Source organism: Dendronephthya gigantea, unplaced genomic scaffold, assembly GCF_004324835.1.
Source record: "Dendronephthya gigantea isolate DGI-Jeju-01 unplaced genomic scaffold, DenGig_1.0 000026F, whole genome shotgun sequence".
NCBI classification, from domain to species: Eukaryota; Metazoa; Cnidaria; class Anthozoa; order Malacalcyonacea; family Nephtheidae; genus Dendronephthya; species Dendronephthya gigantea.
The window spans coordinates 1289174-1311083 of record NW_021163036.1 but is presented as its reverse complement, the minus strand read 5'-3'; the positions used below and the strand labels follow the sequence as shown (position 1 = coordinate 1311083).

The 21910-nt window shown below is 37.5% G+C and overlaps 2 protein-coding genes across 2 annotated transcripts; both read left to right on the top strand.

The window, feature by feature from the left end:
* The first annotated feature begins 5 nt into the window (after positions 1–5).
* On the top strand, positions 6–10956 carry LOC114523046 (nck-associated protein 1 homolog). Its single transcript, XM_028543859.1, has 37 exons — positions 6–290; positions 1014–1121; positions 1260–1352; positions 1804–1860; positions 1939–2081; positions 2280–2370; positions 2474–2539; positions 2660–2731; positions 2819–2867; positions 3130–3283; positions 3390–3446; positions 3570–3666; positions 3746–3861; positions 3942–3982; positions 4149–4240; positions 4354–4435; positions 4640–4698; positions 4958–5103; positions 5282–5417; positions 5569–5688; positions 5958–6097; positions 6280–6411; positions 6508–6586; positions 6678–6714; positions 6813–6915; positions 7062–7186; positions 7323–7420; positions 7562–7655; positions 7916–7998; positions 8239–8322; positions 8620–8701; positions 8791–8834; positions 9100–9169; positions 9551–9660; positions 9772–9861; positions 9939–10031; positions 10402–10956. The coding sequence occupies exons 1-37, from the start codon at positions 186–188 to the stop codon at positions 10468–10470; spliced, it is 3417 nt and encodes a 1138-aa protein (XP_028399660.1). The 5' UTR covers positions 6–185; the 3' UTR covers positions 10471–10956.
* A 3982-nt stretch (positions 10957–14938) lies between these two features.
* LOC114523250 (putative stereocilin-like protein) lies at positions 14939–19791 on the top strand. The gene is made up of 11 exons (XM_028544116.1): positions 14939–15073; positions 15433–15713; positions 15815–15932; positions 16475–16705; positions 16816–17009; positions 17119–17321; positions 17458–17636; positions 18235–18527; positions 18839–18978; positions 19072–19308; positions 19715–19791. Exons 1-11 carry the CDS (start codon positions 14939–14941, stop codon positions 19789–19791), a joined length of 2088 nt encoding a protein of 695 aa, XP_028399917.1.
* Positions 19792–21910: the final 2119 nt, after the last annotated feature.

Sequence of the window (21910 nt, the reverse complement as noted above, 5' to 3'; positions counted from 1 at the left end):
CATCCTTCAAAAGTGCTACGATCGTTGCCTGGCGTGATGTACACGAGCGTCGTTTGAAGGATGGTTTTTAAATGACATGGACATATTAAATCGAAGGAGTGCCGAATTGTCACAAATATTCGAACGTTGAAATTTACAACCAGAAATCGAAAATATTTTGAAAGCCAACGAAACTTTTTTAAAAAATGAACCGAGGGCTATCTGCCGGCGAGCAGAAGCTTGCGGAAAAGCTTATCATTTTAAATGAACGAGGAAAAGGCATGTTGACGCGAATTTATAACATCAAAAAAGTAAGTTGTATATACTATATATATGTATCAAATATTGCATATTTGTTTACATTTTAGTTAGAATGCGCTAGCTACTTTGTCAACGAAATGCTTTATTTATAAAGGTTGTGTAGTTTCTACGCAGCTGTAAAATTGTAATGAGATAAGGCTTTGTTTACCTTTGAAATAGCTGTTTTGCAAGCGTTAAATATGCAATATTCGGAATAGGAAATCACTCCAGTATTCCAAGCTAGAGCTTTTCTATATGACAACATACCCACTTGTTGCAATATATTACACGTGTTACAATATGAACAGTTTCGTATTTCCCTAGTGTTTCGTTGAGGTATTCATGTAATTGATTTCATAGTTTGTGATCCACTAAAGCTCTAATTATTCCAAATATTTTCTATTGTGAATGTGGGAGCTTGCAACGTATTTGTGCACTGCACATGCTCAGTAAGGTTTAAATGAATTTGCTCCCACAAGCAATAGGCCGATATTTTGTGTCAAAACTGGTTACTGCTATTTTCTACATTAAATATAAGTCTAAGGACTGCTTTCCACTGTTGTGTTTTCATACGCACAGCTGGTGTTCCGTGTTTGTTCTGTCTTCCTCTAATCCCTAACATGTACAGCACTGCATCAATTGTATTACAGTATTTTTAAATATAGGAATTTACACTATCCATTGTAGTACAATAATAAAGCCATAATTTCTTACAATGTTTTTCAATGGTGTAGCAATGTTCAGACCCAAAATCCAGGCCTGCATTCCTCAGTGACAAACCGTTGGAAGGTACAATAAAGACTATTGTCCGGAAGTTTCCCAACTTTGAGAGCCATTTGAAGGTAAATTAATCTGTCTAAATGAACCACATTTGCTGATATCGTCTATGGTGTACTAGTCTATACAATACTCTATACATTACAGTAGACCTTTGGAGACAAATTATGGAAGCATTTAGACAAGTGGTCTCTTTCTTGCAGGGTCAGACCCAACCAATTCAAGGCCAAGAGAAAGACATTGTCAAAGGATTATCAAATTATTATTACACATTTGTGGATGTGATGCAGTTCAAAGTATGATATAAGATGAATAAATAATGTTGAATATTAGCAATGGTTGCACTTATTTACCACTATCATGACTATCATCACAACTGTTGGTCTTCAGGACTACTATTACCATGACACTCACCATCATTATCTTCACTCTTTATCACAAAAACAATCACCATCAACCATGATATACCATAGTCACAATCAACCATGACTACCACAGTCATTACCATGATCATCATGATCAATATCATCAATCATGATCATAATCACTCATCATCATCACTACCATTACCACAATCAATCATCATTACCATGATCACCATCATATATCTACCACCATCATCAACCATAATCATCATCATCACTATGACAATCATTCGTATCCGATCACCATCATAATTATCACAATCAATATAGTAACCGATGTAATCACCTCAATTCCTAAGGCTATTTCAATATTTGATTCTAGGATCACACCAGTGAACTACTCACAATGATTGATGCAAGTTTTGTTCACTTTGATATTGTAAGTCAATGCAAAATGTGTTTTACCCTCGTGAAATAAAGTTATTCATCCATTCATTCACTCAATCCTTTTGTTTAGGCATTAAATTTCGACCTAACAAGAGCATATCTTGATCTTATTGTTACCTACGTATCTCTGATGTTATTAATCGCTCGTGTTGACGATCGCAAAGCTGTTTTAGGATTGTTTAATTATGCCTACGAAGCTCAGAATGGCCGCAGGTACTGTTTACTGTTTTGTACTTTTTATTCAGCGATGAATAATTCGCTATAAAGCACTGAGCAAGAGTTAAAACTACAGTCACATGACAATTTCGTTCCTCCTTTGGTCGAAACATTAAGACGTTTTCGAGTACGATCTTAGGCATTTAAATCCCAGCCGAATCTTACACATAATTCCTTTAATGCAATCCATTTTAGCGACGAGTACTTTCCAAGATTGGGGCAACTTATTATCGACTATGAATATCCACTCAAACGATTATCAGAAGATTTCACAACACATCAGCAGGTAAGTTGATCTCAGGTTCTCAGGTACAACTCCGAGTTTCTTTTCAAATGCAGCTGCTGTGTTTTACCAACTCAATGTATCCACCTTAATTTATCATAAACAGCGGGTCTCTCAAGCTCTTCAATCTGTTCATAACATTTACCACAGACGGAACCACACCGGAGCACAGGTGAGGAAACTTCCCAAGAGCAAGAGGTTGGATCGTTGAGGCTACAATGATAAACATGTAATAATCACGTCGTTTAAAATGTGCTACATGAGCTTTTAAGCGTTCTGTCTTTTCATTTAGTGGAGGCAATCCCAGTTGTTGAGTATCATCAGCGCTCCCGCTACGATGCTTGAACCAGCTCAAAGTGAAGTGGTCAGTCGGATTTGTTATTGTAACCACAACCAGCTTTTAGTTCAAACTAGTTACATATGTGTACTTTGTCTCTCTCTATATATATAGGTTGCCTGCGAATACCTTCCGCTATCTACCATGAATAAATGGATTTTATGTAAGCATCTGTAAAGTACTTTATACATGAAATGTCAGGATTACCACAACTTAATCAGCAAGTTTGAGATTTAAGACGCAAACCTAGGCATCTATACTTTAAGACTTTATACGCAAGATTCCTACGTGTCTTAAGGCAACTATTTTTTAACCATTTCTGCCACAAATTGGGTTAGTTTAGTTTCAGATTGCTTCTGTCGTACATAACGTAATGCTTGACCAACAAAGATGAGCAATTCAGTTAATTTTTTCTCAATTTTCAGTCTGTTACTGCTTGTGCTATAATCACATCAATGATCCCGGTGCAATTGAAGTCTGGAAGGCAGCTTTAGGAGATGGATTTTGTTTGTCTTTGTGTCGAGACGAAGTTTATATGGTCCACAAAGAGTTTCATAGTTTTTTTGATGCTTTGAAAGGGTAAGCTGTAAATGCAGTGCAATTTGTAGAGGTCAATCCGGGTAATCCTTCCAAAATCTTTAGAAATTGTTGATGGGTAAAGTTGGCGGTTATTTGTGTATTTTAGCCAAAGCAAAAGAGCGAAAGAAATTCAGGAATGTGGTTCGCTTGCTCTTAGCAACAGGTAAAAACGTCTATAGGAGAGTGTCACCGAAAACTGTCACCGATTCGACAACATTTGGACGTTTAATAGAAGATCTATGATACATGACAGGCCTGAACAACGAAACAATTTGTTTATTTTCAGTCCAGGAATACATCGAGAAAGAAGGAACTACTTGAGAGCAGCGATGCAGGAACTGTCTCATATTATTAGCGATCAGCCCGGCTTGTTTGGTCCAAAGGTAAAATCATAGAAAAATGCAGTACTTGCAGATTTGCGATTCTCAGGTCTTCGTCAACAATATTTACTGTTTTTTCCAGGCTCTTGTCGTAGTACAAGCTCTGTCTTTGGCTTCAGATGAAGTTCATTGGCTCGTCAGACACAAGGAACACAATCCTCCAAAAGGAAAGAAAAATCCTGATGATTATACTGACACGTGAGTTTACCCGAAAAATTTACTGCATAGTAAAACTCTTCCATGTTGTCTATATTTGTTTTTCTCTTCTTTTAAAACAGGAGACTATCCCATATGCTGTTTTTAATCGAAGAACTACACGGTAATATTAATAATACCAATTTCAACGCGCCATGAACGTTTAGAAGTTATTTCAAACCTCTTTTTTTAAGGCTTTAGGATAAGTGATGAAAATTCGGACCAAGAATCTATTGTATCTTTTAATGAACATGCTGTCGATTAACTTTGAATGTGTTTTGCAATTTTAGCCATGATGTTAAAATATTCGTCTGTTTTGCAACGTTATTACATACAATACATGTCAGGGTTTGATAACAGCCTTTTGAAGGACATTCTCCAGGTATTGTTAAATTATGGTTGTGTATTTTATGCTTGATAACTATTGAAATGGCGGAGTTTGGAATGAACTATCAAGTGGAAGGAATTCCTTATTTTGGGTTTATCATTTTGTAGAAAATTGCCATTGTTCCTGAAGATGTTTCATTATTGATGACTTCGTTTACCACTACCCTGGCAAGCTTGAGTGTTAAGCAAGGTAAGCCATGGAAAGGTCGGTGATCATCATCATCATCACGGCAACTAATCTTTACAGCAAAGATTGTTGCAAAATGTGTCAGGTCAAAAACGAGAATTTTTTCATAGTAAAACGATGGAAGGAGATATGAAAATAGATGAAGTAAAATAAGAAAGGAAAGGGGAAGTAATATCATAGAAATTAACAAGAAATTTCTTTTCTTAGTTGAAAGTAATACAGAATTCGACTTCGATGGCTTAAGACTGGATTGGATTCGACTTCAGGTACTTGTCCAGACCAATTCAGGCAAAAGATAGATCATTAAGACAAGAATATGCACGTCTTTAGTTTAGTTATTTCCCGGCAGGATAAACAAAACCCGCACTGACATATCTTCGGCTATTCTTCAAGGACTACTGTAACTATATACAGCATAGTAATGGCATTTCCCCGCCATCCAGGATAAACTATATATCCACTGTCATATATAGAGCACAGTTAATATTCATGATATTTCATAATCTCTGATGTCTTTACAACAAGGCATACACAAGTATCCGAGGCGCTGCGCCCGAAATCAAAGACATTCGCGACATGGCAATGTTATTAAACACAATATCATTTCATTCAAAACTCGTCGACAATCAGGAAGGCTTACTCAGCGAGGTGGCTGACCTAACACTTTTCTGGTAAGGAATATTGCTGTCACATTCCTATCTTTCGTCTTAGCATTCTTGCATGCATTTAGACTGGCTTTAGTTTCGTTAAATTCTGTGAAAGTCTTAACTAAGAAAGGCAATTTCTCCCGGGCAACTTGTTTCGTAACATAATAACGTCGAAAATTTTTAATTATACTTTTTTTTTTAGTTTTTATCCGAACTCTTTGGTAGAAGAGGCTTTCCATCAATGTCTAACCAGTTTAGGTCAACAGAAATTCTCCATCGCTTTCCCACTTCTTTGCAGTCATTTCATGTCAGCCACGAACCCCTTTTGCCCCGAAGAGGTCAGTTTAATGCATATTTCATCCGATGCGAAAAGATTCCCAAAACTGCGTCAGACATTTCGTTATTTCACCCACTTGAATATTGTGTACTTGTTTCGTTCTGCCTGTTGCGTGAATGTGGCAATGATGAAGTTTTCTTTTCATGTTTTAGCGTCATCTTTTGGGCGAGAGAAGTCTCTCTGCGGTAAACATGTTCCTCGACGCCATTGCGAAACAGGCCAAGGAGGTCGTACAACTATATTGCAAGGAACATCTGAAACTGTTTTACCAGGTACATATACGTTGACTCAGAAATTCAGAAGTTTTTTGTATAAGGAATATTCTTTATGACATGCTATATTGCCCTTGTAAAAGCTCGCTCAAAACGTCAGAAAATCTTCTTACATGCACGTTTTTTCGCTTGGCAAGGTTTACCATTTTACCAATGCAGTGTGTGATGTTTTTTCCAAACTTCTTCAATGCTGCATTGAGCGCTTGCAAATGGTATATTTACTCATGCACATCTTCAGCACTCGTTTAACTGCGTTTCTTAACTCTCAGCTTGATCCACTCAACGCGTTACATCTTCTGGAAGACGCCGCTGCCGCCAAGAAAAAGGATAAAAACAAAAAAAATCAACAACCACAAATGCCGAAGCCAGGGGAAGAGAGTTTTAGGAAAACACGAGAGTCATTAACACAGTAAGACCTTGCTTTCATTTCCAACGAAGTAAAATATCTTCGAGTGAAAATTTGTCTTCATTTCCTGTTTTCTCAAATTAACATTGTTGCATGGCTGCACATAAATAGTCTAAAATACATCGACCATACAACTTGACATGCATGCACCGCTTCAAAACTAATTTTCCTATCGCATTTTCAAGGCTTGATGCAAAGTTACTAGCGCTCTCTGATCTCTCTGTTGCACTGAACTACGTTTCCCATATTCAAGTTTGGGAACACAACTTCGCCCCGAAGGAGTTCCTCGCTGTTCATCTCGAAGATTTCTTTAGCAAGTAGGTGTGGGGGGAACGTGTAAGACTGAATGGGCAAGATATAGGTATAAGTCTAAGTGGGGAGTGGGTTTAAGACTGGGTTGATTTTTGTTTTAGGTCTGTCGTGAAATTGACCGGTTACGACTCCGATAAACAAGAAATAAATCGTCCGTCGGAATTACTAAATAACGTGAAAGTAAGACTGATATATATCCTCAAAAAACTGGACCATATAATCGTTTGCCAATATATCATCTAATCTCATATGTATCATCCTGTTTTACCAGGTTCTCATGGGAGTTTTGCGATGCGTGGAGAATTATGGTACTCAATTTTAGGAACATTAGTTTTACTGGTATTATAAGCATAGAGGTTTTGAAGCTAATCGTATTGTGATGTACGAATTGTCGGTTATTTTTCAGCAAATGTGGACATGTCTAGGATATGTAATCACGCAATGTTACAACAGACACAACCAGTGGATAGCCATGGAGGCATTACCGTGTGTGGGATGTACTCTCAATGGTAAGCTGGACTGCGCTGCGGTGAACTCCCGTAATGGTCAATCTGAACTAACTCTATTTATACTGGATACATCTCTATCATAATGGGGTATCATTTCCGGGTAATTGCTTCAGCGATATTACAATGCATTATCTGCAATTTTCTAGGTATGTGGACATTTTACTTCGTCAAGTCTCGACGGGTAATTTGCTGTACTCGCCAAACAGAAAGTCGTTTATAACCAAAACAGCGACAACGAACTTCAAAGCAGATGAGTTTACCGATCCTGTTGGTAAGTCGTGTTTATGGCACTGCATGCATTTGGCCTGGCCTGGTATCGTATGGTAAAACTGTGCATGTAATATATGTTAGGGCAAGGCATTAACCTTCAATAAGAGATTTCTGTAACTGTATTCATTTTAATACAGAACTGAGAGCTCTAGCGACACTTCTTGGTCCGTATGGCATGAAGTATCTGGGCGATCGAATGCTACAACAGATAGCGAGTCAAATGGGTGAAGTGAAAGTATGTTTACGTGCGTGTACTTCTTAAGTAAAATAATTTAGGGATACAATTATGGGTACATCTATATACAGTTATGTACATATGTGGAGGTAAAGTGCTTTCCCTGATCTCAATAACCACGTGTGTCTTCTTTTTCCTTAGAAACTAGTCAAAAACAACAAGGATGTTCTGGCGAGTTTGAGGAATTCTTTCGACAAACACGAACAGAGCTTAGAGCTTGTTCGACGATTAAAAAGTAAGCAGAAAAACAGCGATATTGCAACACCTTGACGTTGTTTTTGCATTGAGGATTTAAATTTTGATCCATACACGCCGTGAAGATTATCCATACACGCCGATCCTGAAGCAGGCGATTTAACCGCTTATAATTATAGCTTGTATAGTCTTTTATTGCCTCAAGCCGAGATTTTGATATTGTGTCTGTCTCTAACGTACAAAACTTGTTGACAGATCAATAAAACAAATGATGTAATCGCATCATATATTTACACATAGACACAGATGATCTTCTCATCCGTATGACAATTGTCGGAGTGATTTTGGCTTTCAGAGAACTGACACAGGAGGCCTTACGTGATGTAAGTATATCTGGGTTTCCAGGCATTCCAGCGTAAACGATTGTAAAATAAAGACTACACTCTCTCTCTCTCTCTTGTTACTTTGTTAGTCAGATAGTAATACTGGGCATGACAAGTAAATTTGAAAGAAATTTTGGCCAAAAATTGAAGGGATTGGAAAGACATGCATGGCAGATATCATAAAGGTTTTAGACGACCATTTAAAATTTCCCTTTAGCTCGTTATTTCTGTCTTTGTCAGGTTCTCGAGAAGCGAGTTCCATTCCTAGTTTGTTACGTGAATGACTTTCAGGAAAACTACCGAAAGGAAAATGAGCATCGTGTTGTAAGTACAATAAAGTTAAGCTTTGTTTACCTGAAGTCTGTTTTAAAGCCCGTAGCAATTTCTGCAGCGAACTTCGGTGCGATTTTCTTCTTTTGACAGATGGAAACGAGAAGAAAGTTATATAAATGCTCTAATATATGTACATATAAGATTCCTTATTTGTACATCCATAACTTATTCACTCATTCGCATCTATCAAAAGGAGAAAATCGCAGCATAAAACCGCAATAAAAATTGCAAGTGTAAACGGGTATTTTTGCTACAACGTTAATGTTATTTTGTGGCTTTTTCTCGCAGTTGGTAGATGATATGGCAATATCCGCTGGCTACAAATGTGACATAGATCGTCCACTATGCAACGCTATGAGGCAGCACAAAGGTTTGGAATTAAGTTTAGTTCACTTCATCCACCTTTGTCCTGATGTTTGTTTATCTTTCTAAACGCGCTTATTTATGTTTTTTCTTCAGAGAAAAAACTCGAAGAGGATATTCAGATTTGGTCACTTTTACTGGTACGAGTCTTGTTCAGCCATTGCAAAATCCAAACCGCTTTTGAACTTCGTAATCTGAACCATCTCAAGAAATACGATGTTTGAAATACACATAATCTAACACTGTAGACGACAATGAATATTTGTTGCCTCCAGCCCAATGTTAACTTAGTCGTTTTGATATAAGTTCAGTGATGTACACTCCCCCAAGGACGACGGTCAGTTTTATATGGCATGATACCGTAGCAAGGTTAATTCTGTATGAAATACCTTTGCTTTGTTTCAGGTGTTCCTTGGAGTTTGCATTCCATTTCAAGCCAACAAAGACGAATGCGAATATAACCCAAACCTTGAAGGTAAAAACAATACGATTTAAGCGAACTACGATTTAACAACTAAACCAATGTATATTGAATAGTTCTATAGCAGGGGTAGTGTCGCAGCTCCACGCAAGAATGATTCTCATTGGCTGAACTCTACAATACATTTCTGTTTCAACCAACAGCATAGCTTCGTTCTATAGAAAGCATAGAAAAGCATTATCCAATTGGACGAAAACTTCCGAGAGCTGCGACATGTCCCTATAGCAGTTGTACACGTTTTTATTCGCAGACGCCTGGCGAAACTTAACTGCTTTAAGATTGTCATACTGATGAATATTTCGCCACGCACCATTACGATAATGAGCTAACATGAAATACTTCACCGTAGCTATACATGCATGGTATGTTTTTTAGCTCACGAGAATAATTTCCACTGTTTGGCAAAAGCAATTGATCGCATTTCAGTGGCCTTGTGCTCGAACAACGGAGATAACATCGAAGTGAGATTGAGAGAATTCCTTGTGGTAGGTGACCTAAACTAAACTAACTTTAGTTATACTGGATAGTTACTAAACTAACCGTTTATTTTTAGGAATAGAACTATTAAAACTAATTGTGAATACTTCAATATTTAGATTGCCTCTTCAAGTCTGTTAAAACTTGGTTTAGAGAGTGAAAAAGATATGCCCAAGAACAGGGAATCAGTCTATCTATTACTTGATATGGTACAACATTGACACTTTCCAATGAACATTTCCAAATAGCATTGAGTTTTTTCCAAAATTTTCTATTTTCGTTACAGATAATCCAAGAGTCACCTTTCCTAACCATGGACATACTGGAGTCTTGTTTTCCATACAGTTTACTACGCAATGCTTATCACCAAGTTTATAAGGTATGTCTTTCTTTTTAAAACGTTTTAGGTTTCCATGTTTGATTTTGAGCTGTATAAAACTGCTCTTCCTGCATGGAGGTCCAGTAAGGATCATCTCTTATTGATCCAGCGTTACTACTGGAGGAAACCTAAACTAAACTAACTTTATTTATACTGGATAGCTCTATCAGTTCTAAACTATTCTTCTTAGAGGTCCAGTAAGGATCATCTCTTATTGATCCAGTGTTACTACAGGAAGAAACCTAAACTAAACTAACTTTATTTAAACTGGATATAGCTCTATCAGTTCTAAACTGTTTTTCCTTGAGTTTCAGACTTCACTGGAAGAGTCTCTTTGACTCTTTCTATAATCATTTTCCTGATTTTCTAGAAACCTCGTGCTGGTAAGAAAGCTCGTTCAGCCGTGACAACAGCTGTTGAAGATTCTAGCGTCCTATAAGAGGATTACTCCTCCTGTAACATTAGCGAGTTTAAGATACACGAAATCTACGACGGGACGTGAAATAAAACTGCTCTAATTTCCACAGTTTCCCAACAGGAGTGAAAATTATAGACTCTTTTTGATAAACGATGTCAAACCTGTAAGTAAAACAAATTAATACTGGTTTCCTAACGCTAGTATAGCATTTTCATGTCACGTCCGCGTCGTACATAGATTTAGTGCATCTAAAACTCGCTATTATTATCATCCGACGAATGCAAAGACTGTGGAAAACATGTATGGCAAGAATCATGTGTATACAACCGCCGCAATTAATGGCAGCATTTTGGAATAAAAACAATAAATTAATTTCATGTATCTGTAAAAGAATGTAATTGATATAGCGTGTAAATGTGCAACCAATTTTGTACATCTATATATTTTTTATATGAATTTGTAATGTTCCATTTTTTCACGATCCAGTGAAATATACAGAATATAAACAACAAATATTGGGGCTGTTTGTACGAAAGCTCGAACAACTGTTGAAAAATCACTATCCGGTCATTTCCGGTGGATAGCACTAGCTTTGCGAGATCGTTGGTTCTTGGCCTCGTAAAACATCGTATGACGTTCGTCAATGTTCGTGCTTGCGTCATTTAAAAATTTTTGGCCATTTAAATTTAAAAAAAAATTTGAGGAAAATTATTTTAAAAATTATATGATACAAAAAACACTGAATTTTGTTAGAAACTCGTTACTAGAAGGTAAGCAAACACAGTTGAACACACACATCTATTTCAGCATTTTATAGCTGTATTTCACATAAAATCATCGAGAAATATGTTGAAAAAAATTAGTGCGGTATGAACCATTTGACGTTGTATTTATTCAAAAGTGTTTATAAAAGTCTTTTAAAAGTCGCCTTTATCTGTAGATAGTTTTAGTGTGAACAATTATGCGACTTGAAGTGGTTTTTCTGTACCTCGCTACTGGGAACATCATGTTACACTTTGCAAGTACGTTTTCAATTAAGAAATTTGTTTTGAATTGAATTGTAAAATTTACATAGTTTCATTTTTATATATAAATATTCTTTGGTTTTGCATGTTTAGATGCTATTCGTGAACATCTAAAATACCGTGAACTTGATATGGGTTAGTATAAATGTATAGCTTTGTTACACAAATTGTCGAAGATCTTTACTAAAGGCATCTGTATTAAAAAACCCAATTTATAATAAATTACCGTTTGATATATTGTAGAAAGAATTAAAGATAAGCTCAAAAGGTATTATATATTTACGCTGGATTGTTTTTTTCTTAATTTATACAATTCGTATAAACACAACTTAGAGTTTTGTTGTCCTTTTCTCTTGTTCATCGTGACGAGGAAATAACGGGAAATAATTTCAAACTAAATGCTTACTGTTTTTGTATGCAAAAATTTGCACATGCAGGATTCCGTGCAGTATTTATACATGCTAAGCTATTTTCATATAGTGTGTTTGCTTTTTGTTTACCCAGATCAGGTATTTCCTCGGATGTCAGAGCAAAGATTGAAAGGAAAGATCCCAAGGTGTTTCAAGACGTTGCTGATAGTGAATTCATGAAACTAACACCTGATATGATAGCTGCAGCTGGGGTGGGTATATTGCCACAATAGAAAAATCAAATAAGGTCTGGGGCCGGTTGTATCAAGCCCGTTTAGCTTAAACGGCGGATAAGTTCAAAATAGAAAGCAAGTCTATCGTTTTATTCGTTAAAGCTACTGTTTATAACTACATATTCAGTGCATAATATTAAAGTTGACTCATTCAAGAGAGATGTAAGAGTGATATTTAATTTTGACTTATCCACCGTTTAAGCTGAACGGGCTTGATACAACCGGCCCCTGGTAGAGATTGGTGGAGTTGTTGTGCCGGTCTAAAGTGATGAAATTATTGGATGTAGGTTGATTCCATCAAGAACTTGCAACTCGACCAGGTCGCAATAATGTCGGAGAAATTATTCCAAGGAGATGAGAAAAATCTAATGAAAATATTTGGTTCAATGATGGAAGATCAATTGAGCGTTGCGATTGATAAAATATCGGTGAGTCAACAGTGAACTACATTGAAAACTCCCAAGACGAGATTTAAAACATATACTACCACATATAACAATTCGTACACGTATTGCTACCAAATTACGAATCCATCTTTTATACATACAAAACAAATACATTGATTCGCCAGATGAGCCGAATGTAACAACCAGCAAAGCTATAACATATTCTAACGAGTAGAAATGTTCTATTGACTATTGTGTCCCTTCTTGTAGGAGATGACGAACAAAAGTGGTGGGGAACATTTGAACTGTGTGCAGTTCGAGCCCTTGAACCTAGCAATGAAGAGGGTGTTTGGTAAGCCACAGGAGTGGGACAAACAAGTGTTTAAGAAGATGGGCAAAGAATTCGTTCAATGTCTACCACCAGATGATCTCATGAATATAGCAGGAAGCAAAGACGTTTTCAGATCAGTGTATGTAAACACATCTGTAGCAAATGATTGAGAAGCCATGAAGTCAGTACTTTGCTGTCTATATACGAGAAAGTGCCTATCTTCGGGGGTAACGCCCCCCCCCCCGCCTCGCTTCCTAAATTGTTTTGCAGCCCTTGTTTGCTCGTACTATAAAACCAGCCAAATCATCCTTCCTCCATCCCGGATCCTTCTCGCCAGGTTGGATAACATGAACGACAAGAAGACGGACAAACACAAAGCAACAAAGTTTGAAAAAAGATCAATGCTTGCTGCGGCAACCACAGCATTTGGCGATGTCAAGGACTGGCGCATGGAAGACTTGAAAAGTGCGAGGTCTTTGGTGACAATGTTGAAGCCGAAGGATCTTCAGAAACTTGACACGGGCGCGGTGAGTTCATGATCTTGGTAGAAATTAGCAACAAGTCAAGCGCCGTATTTCTTAATCATTTTATTTCGGTTATGGCTCAGCTAAAAGATGCCTTGGATGATCTCGGTCAGGAAGAATGGGACGAGAAACGTGGAAAGAAGTTGGTCGACAAGTTGAAGAATGCAACGAATGGCATTGGAGCAGTGAATACCTGGACCTCTGATACTGTTAAAAAGTTAGAGAAGTTGTTTCGTATGGACCTCTAGGAAGAACAGTTTAGAACTGACAGGCTATCTAGTATAAATAAAGTTAGTTTAGTTTAGGTTTCCTCCTGTAGTAACAATGGATCAATAAGAGATGATCCTTACTGGACCTCTATGAAGAACAGTTTAGAACTGATAGAGCTATCCAGGATAGATAAAGTTAGTTTAGTTTAGGTTTCCTCCTGTAGTAACGCTGGATCAATAAGAAATGATCCTTACTGGACCTCTAGGAAGAACAGTTTAGAACTGATAGAGCTATCCAGGATAGATAAAGTTAGTTTAGTTTAGGTTTCCTCCTGTAGTAACACTAGGAAGAACAGTTCAGAACAGAAGAGTTGATCCTATACGGCTAACATTGATTCTGGTTAAACGAGAATTTCTAGCATGTTTTATGTTCTGTTTCAAACAAAGGCTTGGTAATTTACGAGCTTCGCTATCGAAGAAAGAACTGAACGAGCTTCCTGAAGAAACACTTCGAGATTCCGTGCGAGAGTTTGGTCGGACTGTTTTACCTCCCTACAAGGTTTGTATGTTTCGTTAGAATATTTGTAACAGAATGACAAGTGTAGCAAGAAAATACTCGATATACTCTCACAAATCTAAGACAGCAATCGCTCTAATCTGTGCTTCAGAAACGAGCTCTGGGGAAACGACTCAAGACGCTGTATGGCCATCCAAGACAATGGACACGGGATCAGATCACGGACGCCAGCAATTTGCTGGGAGGAATTGAAACAAACGAACTGCTAGAAATTGACAGCGATGCTCTTCTTGACGCGTTGCCTTCAGTAAAGGATGTCAAACTTCCCAAACACAAAGGACGGATATTGGCTAAGAAATTGCAACAGAAGATGGGAAATATGGAAGACTGGAATACAGAGTAAGACATCACCAAAACCTTGAACAAAAACACCATCACCACTAAGTACCATCACAAGCAACCCCCATTACCAACAAAAACCACCACCTTCATTACAAACACCACGAACACCAACAGGACCCATAGGATATCAACAATAATACAACTATACTAACCACCACTACCATCACCATAACAACCACTACCTTCACCACACAAACCACTACACAACCATATTATCACCATACTAACCATCACAAATCACTGCCATCATACTACCGCCACCAACCTCTATTATCACCATACCAACCAGCACCACCACCATACTGACCACCACCTACCACCGACACTACCACTCCGCCACCACTAACAACACCATGCACCGCCACCATCTACCCACCACCACCCAGTCACCTCCCTTCACGATGACCCGATCCCAAACCTTTTCAATTTACCATTCCAGTACCGTGAAAAAAATGGGGCCATTATTGCGAGACCTGCCATCATCCATGTTGAAGATGCTCAAACCAGATGAAGCCGAGGAAGCTGTCAAGATACTAAGAAAAGAAGGAGATGTTCCCAAATCTAAGAAACGAATTCTCATAAAACAGGTTTGAAAGAAAGTTTCCACACATACACAAATATGAATCCATCCGATTCAATTGCAACTTCTAAAGTTAGTGAGTGTCATGACTATTACTTTCTACATGAATAAACCTTGGTTAATGTTGATTGATGTTCACACTATAACTGCAGCATGCTTCAGCCAAACTTGTAAACCAAGTTAAACCAGTAATTTTGTTACTGTTAAAGTTAGTTGGATTACATTTAGTCGCGTACGTTTCGAAAAATAGCTTCGAACGATTGAACGACTGAATGATTAAATTCGCTTAAATGCGATTAGAACGGTCAGCGGTCAGCAGGATTTTTGCCATGCGCATGGAATCCTGAACGTGTGCTTATTTTTCAGCTTATGAGTGGAGGAAACAATTCGGAACTTCGAATCAGAGAATTTGGCGATTTCGTATCGGAGTTCCCTATTAGACAGTTGAAGAAGATAAACAACGTTGAGGAAATCCTACCTGTCGATAGCTCGAATAACTCCACTGATAGCGATAATGAAACGGACGCAGGAGCGCCTCATTGGCGGGCTGTGCAGGCTAGAGCTCTGCTCGGTGACATCGTCATGAAGCAAGAGAACTGGGGACCAGTGTCGGAGTTGTCTGGAAATTGGGAACTAAAAAACATAAAGTACAATTCCATATCAAGAATCAAATACTAATTTCATAGAGATGGGCTACAGTACGGCAATTAAATGAGGGCATTCATATATGTGTATACTTAATTTTTAGGAAACTTGGAAGGTTGGCATTGGGACTGAAAAGATCGGATATTGAGAAACTCAGTATTGATTCATTCACAGATTTTGTTGCGGAATTCAGTCAGATTTCCAATTGGACGCTTGGTCAGGTAAATTATAGTATGAGATGATCCTTACTGGACCTCTAGGAAGAACAGTTTAGAACTGATAGAGCTATCCAGTATAAATAAAGTTAGTTTAGTTTAGGTTTCCTCCTGTAGTAAGACTAGATCAATAAGAGATGATCCTTACTGGACCTCTAGGAAGAACAGTTTAGAACTGATAGAGCTATCCAGTATAAATAAAGTTAGTTTAGTTTAGGTTTCCTCCTGTAGTAACACTGCATCAATAAGAGATGATCCTTACTGGATCTCTAGGAAGAACAGTTTAGAACTGATAGAGCTATCCAGTATAAATAAAGTTAATTTAGTTTAGGCTTCCTCCTGTAGTAACACTGGATCAATAAGAGATGATCTTTACTGGACCTCTAGGAAGAACAGTTTAAAACTGATAGAGCTATCCAGTATAAATAAAGTTAGTTTAGTTTAGGTTTCCTCCTGTAGTAACACTGGATCAATAAGAGATGATCCTTACTGGACCTCTAGGAAGAACTAGAGCTATCCAGCAAACGTAATTTCCGCCATTGTTTCAGGCTAAGATCATAGCAAAGAGATTTATTAAAGCCCATCGAGACAATGACATGACTGTCACAGATATGGCGTCGCTTGGAGATTTTGTGATTCATATCATTGATGAACTCTTTGCCAGTCTCTCTGAGGGGACACTGAGAGAGGCAGCGAGGGTCATAGGAACTAGCCGGCAGTCGCGAAGATTACCGAAACCCGCTCGTCGAAGAAAAGCTCAAATTGTTTTAGCTATTTTGGTAAGAGAAAACTGTTACTTTGGTAACGTGGAGAATGTTAATTAAACAACTGTTGCAGTGTTGCTCTTCGACTAAACATCTAAACGATCGTTCTTCCGTATTAAATAAAGGGTAAAAAGGCATCTACTATAAATAGCGAGGAATTAGAAGAACTTGGTTACTTAGTCAGTGGTTTCACACCAGATGAGATAAAACAGATTGAGCCGACTGTTTTCATCGATGCCGTAGCTACACTGGGCGATATAGAAGAGCTGGATGAAGAAACCAGTATTGCACTTGCAAATAAAGCTGTGGAGGTTTTTGGGTAAAGAGCTACCGTACTTAGCTACTTTTGTTTCGCATGTTTGGAAACTGTTATTATTACACTTTAATGATAAGCTTTGTGGACAACTAAACCAGTCTTTCTCGAACAGCGGTGCAGATCAGTTCGACGGGGATGTACTTCATGATTTGGGGCATATCGTGGAAGGACTGGACGGCAGCGATATCGCAAAAATCCCAGCGAATGTGGTTCAGGAAAACATTCATGTTTTTGCTGAAGCTGATCTGGATTCCCAGAAAGCTGCTGCTGTCTTGGAGAAAACAGAGTCGGCAAGCCGTAAACGACGTGCAGTAGGTGGGTTTCGGCCCGGGTGCATCTCTGCCTCTCTCCCCCCTCCTAAGCATCACCAAGCCTTGATCTGGACATCACCTCGTTAGATGTAAAATTGTGCCATAACATAAAAAATATTTTGGCAAAACCTACCATCTAGATATGTCCTCGAAGACTGCTTCAGAACTGATTGCAATGGGGTCCACTTTGCTCGCTTTAACTCCAAACGAGATTCTTTCCATCGCCAACGACACTTTCTTGGACGCAGTTGCTGAGATAAGCGAGATAAAAGGATTCAGTACCGATCAGCTTCAAGCCTGGGCCAGCAAAGCTACTTGGGTTAGTTTTGCTCTTTTAAGAAAAAAACAGTTTAGAACTGATAGAGCTATATCCAGTATAAATAAAGTTAGTTTAGTTTAGGTTTCCTCCTGTAGTAATACTGGATTGATAAGAGATGATCCTTACTGGACCTCTAGGAAGAACAGTTTAGAACTGATAGAGCTATCCAGTATAAATAAAGTTAGTTTAGTTTAGGTTTCCTCCTGTAGTAACACTGGATCAATAAGAGATGATCCTTACTGAACCTCTAGGAAGAGCAGTTTAGAACTGATAGAGCTATCCAGTATAAATAAAGCTAGTTTAGTTTAGGGTTCCTCCTGTAGTAACGCTGGATCAATAAGAGATGATCTTTACTGAACCTCTAGAAAGAATAGTTTAGAACTGATAGAGTTATCCAGTATAAATAAAGTTAATTTAGTTTAGGTTTTCTCCAGTAGTAACACTGGATCAATAAGAGATGATCCGTCTAGGAAGAACAGTTTAGAAATATTAGAGTGATCTTGTATGTACTATAATTTGATAGAGTAATTAGGGATTGTACTCTCTGTATCTCTGGGAAAAGGTCGGCTCAGTTTAGGTTTATTCAATCTTATTGCAGGCTATGGGTACCCCCTCTCAGATGACAGAGGACCAGTTACTGACGCTGAATGAATTCGCAAAGGGCTTCAGCTCAGATGAGCTCAGCCAAATGTCATTCACATCAAACGACGTGATAGAAAGTTTTGGAAATGTCCGCGGTTATACGTCGGAACAAGTTGCAAAACTTTGGGAAACAATCAAGGGAGGAAAATCGATGGCTTCATTCACTGGAGATGATCTTGTTGCATTGGGAGTGATTGCAAGTGGTATGACGAGCGTTGAAATAAAAGATTTAGATGTTGTTGCTTACCAGTAAGTATATTTAATTCTGCTTTTCGTTTCAACAAGAGATTAGGCTTGTTGGATCTCTAGAAAGAATAAAGTCAGTTTAGTTTAGGTTTCCTCCTGTACTAACACTGGATCAATAAGATATGATCTTTACTGGACCTCTAGGAAGAACAGTTTAGAACTGATAGAGCTATCCAGTATAAATAAAGTTAGTTTAGTTTAGGTTTCCTCCTGTAGTAACACTGGATCAATAAGAGATTATCGTTACTGGAACTTTAGGATACAGCTATCCGCTGTAGCGTGAAGTGTTAATATTTTCTTTCATCTACACAAAGGGATGCAGCCTTGGAACTGGGGCAGTTGGATGAATGGTCAACAGAACAGTTGGTGGCAATCAAGGAGAAGGCAGTAGCCTCATTTGGTGCGACATCGTCGTGGACACCAACTGAAATATCCCAGGTCGGCGCTGTCATAGGTAAGAACAGGAAGGTGAAAGAAAGAGTGTGTCCTGGTTTGTTATAATGTAATCTTGGTTGAAACTCACTATTAATTCCTCTCAATATCCAAGGGAGCTTCACAGCCGATGAAATCAAAAGCATTACGGCTGATCAACTCGACGCAATCACTGCAGCCTCACTGAAACACATTCCACCCGAGATTTTCAAGGAGTTCTCGGTAGAACAACTGACCGCGATGAGTGGGGAGCAAGTAGCCGCGATTAGCGACGAACAGAAGGCGGGACTTACGTCATCCCAGAGGAACGTGATCAATGCAATAGAAAACGCTACACTGGGGTACACTTCCGGTATGAATAAAGAAACCACTAGTTAACTAGGAACTAATATAAACTAATAGCTCAATCAAAAACGAATTAATGTGACATGATTATGTCCCCCCCTCAGAGGTCGTTAAACTCCACCTTGGATGAACTTTGGTTCTGACTGGCGTCTCAGTGTTACTACAGGTGCAAACCTGAACTAAACTAATTTTATTTACGCTGGATAACTCTATCAGTTCTAAACTGTTCTTCCTAGAGGTCCAGTAAGGATCATCTCTTATTGATCCAGTGTTACTACAGGAGGAAACCTAAACTAAACTAACTTTATTTATACTGGATAGCTCCATCAGTTCTAAACTGTTCTTCCTAGAGGTCCTGTAAGGATGATCTCTCTCAATTCAATACCAAATCATGTTTTTTCTCTATTTTCTAGGCTCCTCATCAGTGAAATGGAGCATCATTATTACTGTTACGTTTCTTGTTAGTCAGTTTATTCGACAGTTCGTGTAGTTTCAACTGAAAAAACGTGTCGTTCACTGCCCTGTCATAATCAATGTAGTACGTATTATAATAGCTTTTCTTGACATTTGCTTGAAGCGGTACAAACATACTTATAAAAATATATGTTAAATTATTTATAATGGCATTCACGTCTTTATATTTGTTTTCGTTTGTTATTTTTGTTTCCTTGCACAGGAAAACATCGACAAATTTTAAATATCGTTTAATTTCCATGCGCGATTGAAATATTTCAGTTGTATCATAATACACCAAGATGTTTCTTCATACAACAAATCTAACCTTGTTTTTTAGTATATTCAAGCTATAACAATAGCAAGCGGTTTCTGATTATAGTGGATATTTGAAGCAGCAATAGCTACGTGCACTCAAATTATTTTCGTGAAAAGCAGCTGTCGCTCATCGCTGTGTGTTAACTTCATAACAACCTGGGCGGGAATATTAAATGAATTATGCAGCAATTTAGGTTATGTTGCCGCTCGAACTACAGTGTCGTTCACTTCAGCGATGCTATACACATATCTGGGGCAGGTTGTAGGAAGGCTGCATGGTTCTAAAAATGCTCGAGAAGCGATAGAATTTCATCTTTGGAACCAAGAAATATTAAAGAGGATCCTCCATTTCGGAATATGAAGATTTGTTCAAAGCAAAGTAACAGGCGAGTTTTAAGCGATTGAAAAAAACACTATCCGGTGGATAGCGCTATCTAGCCTTCGTACGACAGGCCCCTGATATATAATTGTTCAGAAATTGTTTAACTGTTGAAAACATTTCATATAATCCCGTATACCTTAATCAAAACTTTTGTGGCATTTCAACTTTTCATTAACTCTCCACAGGCACAACCATCTCAATACATCATCGTAATTATTATTTTTTTTATTTAATATTTACAATCTTTTAATATTTTTTCACAATATACTAGTTTTGTAACAAAAAAAAAACGTTGGGCTAAAAAAACGAATATTTAAAAAAAAAAACATTAAAACCAAGGATTATAAACTAAGGAAATTCGTAGGATGTTATACACGGAAATATATTTATAATTAGGAAATATAAATATATTCCCAAATGCACGGGAGATGTCTTAAATCACACCATGATTTGCATATTCAGAGTGAACTAAAATAATTTAGTCTCACAGAAATTGCAGGGTACATAAAATATATATAGCCTATATATGTTGAATATATCCTTACAATTTATTAAACCGTTTAAAGTAGTTTATTGTGAAACGTAAATTCTGTATTTTGGACCGAAATTCAGCCAACTTTTATTTCGTGATAAAATCATATATGAAATATTGGACCGATTCAAGTTGAGTGCAATGTCCCCGGCACCGGCATGCTTATATAAAAAATTGGCTAGTCTAGACATGCTTGCAGGAAGTTGATCATTTTAAGAGCTCTTTCGTAGGTAAATAATTTAAGTTACTATGTCGTACATATAATATATATATATATATATATATATATATATATATATATATATATATATATATATATATATATATATATCGTACATGGTAGAAGTACGTGAAACACAGTGTAGCGAAATAAAAATTTTAAGATTGTAATTTGTTGATTTATTTGCTCTACTATTGTATTGGTATTGAGCACTCTGATTTACTACGCACAGATCCAAATTTGTGTATATATATATATATATATATATATATATATATATATATATATATATATATATATATATATATATATATATAAATATCTTATGATGATGTTTATCGCCAAGACTTTGGTCGTTAATTTATAATGGCAAAGTGTAATCAGTTGACCTGCTATCGGAAGATATTGCTAGGTTACTGCATGACTGTGAATGCAAAAAAATTTCATTAGCCTTTAATTCACACCTAACTCTGTTTTTTTCACTCGACATGGTAACCTTGTAAACTCACTTTAATGCGCATTTAATTAACTTGCAATTTGCAAACAAGTTAGGACAGTATCCATAACAGAAACCACAGACGCGCTTAAGGAAATTTCCATGGCAAAAAAATACCATCACATTAAGAGGGAGAGGTCAATTTTCGTGGCAAATTCTTTGTCTCTAATTTTTCCAATTCTTTCCCCCATCATAAGACATATTTGAC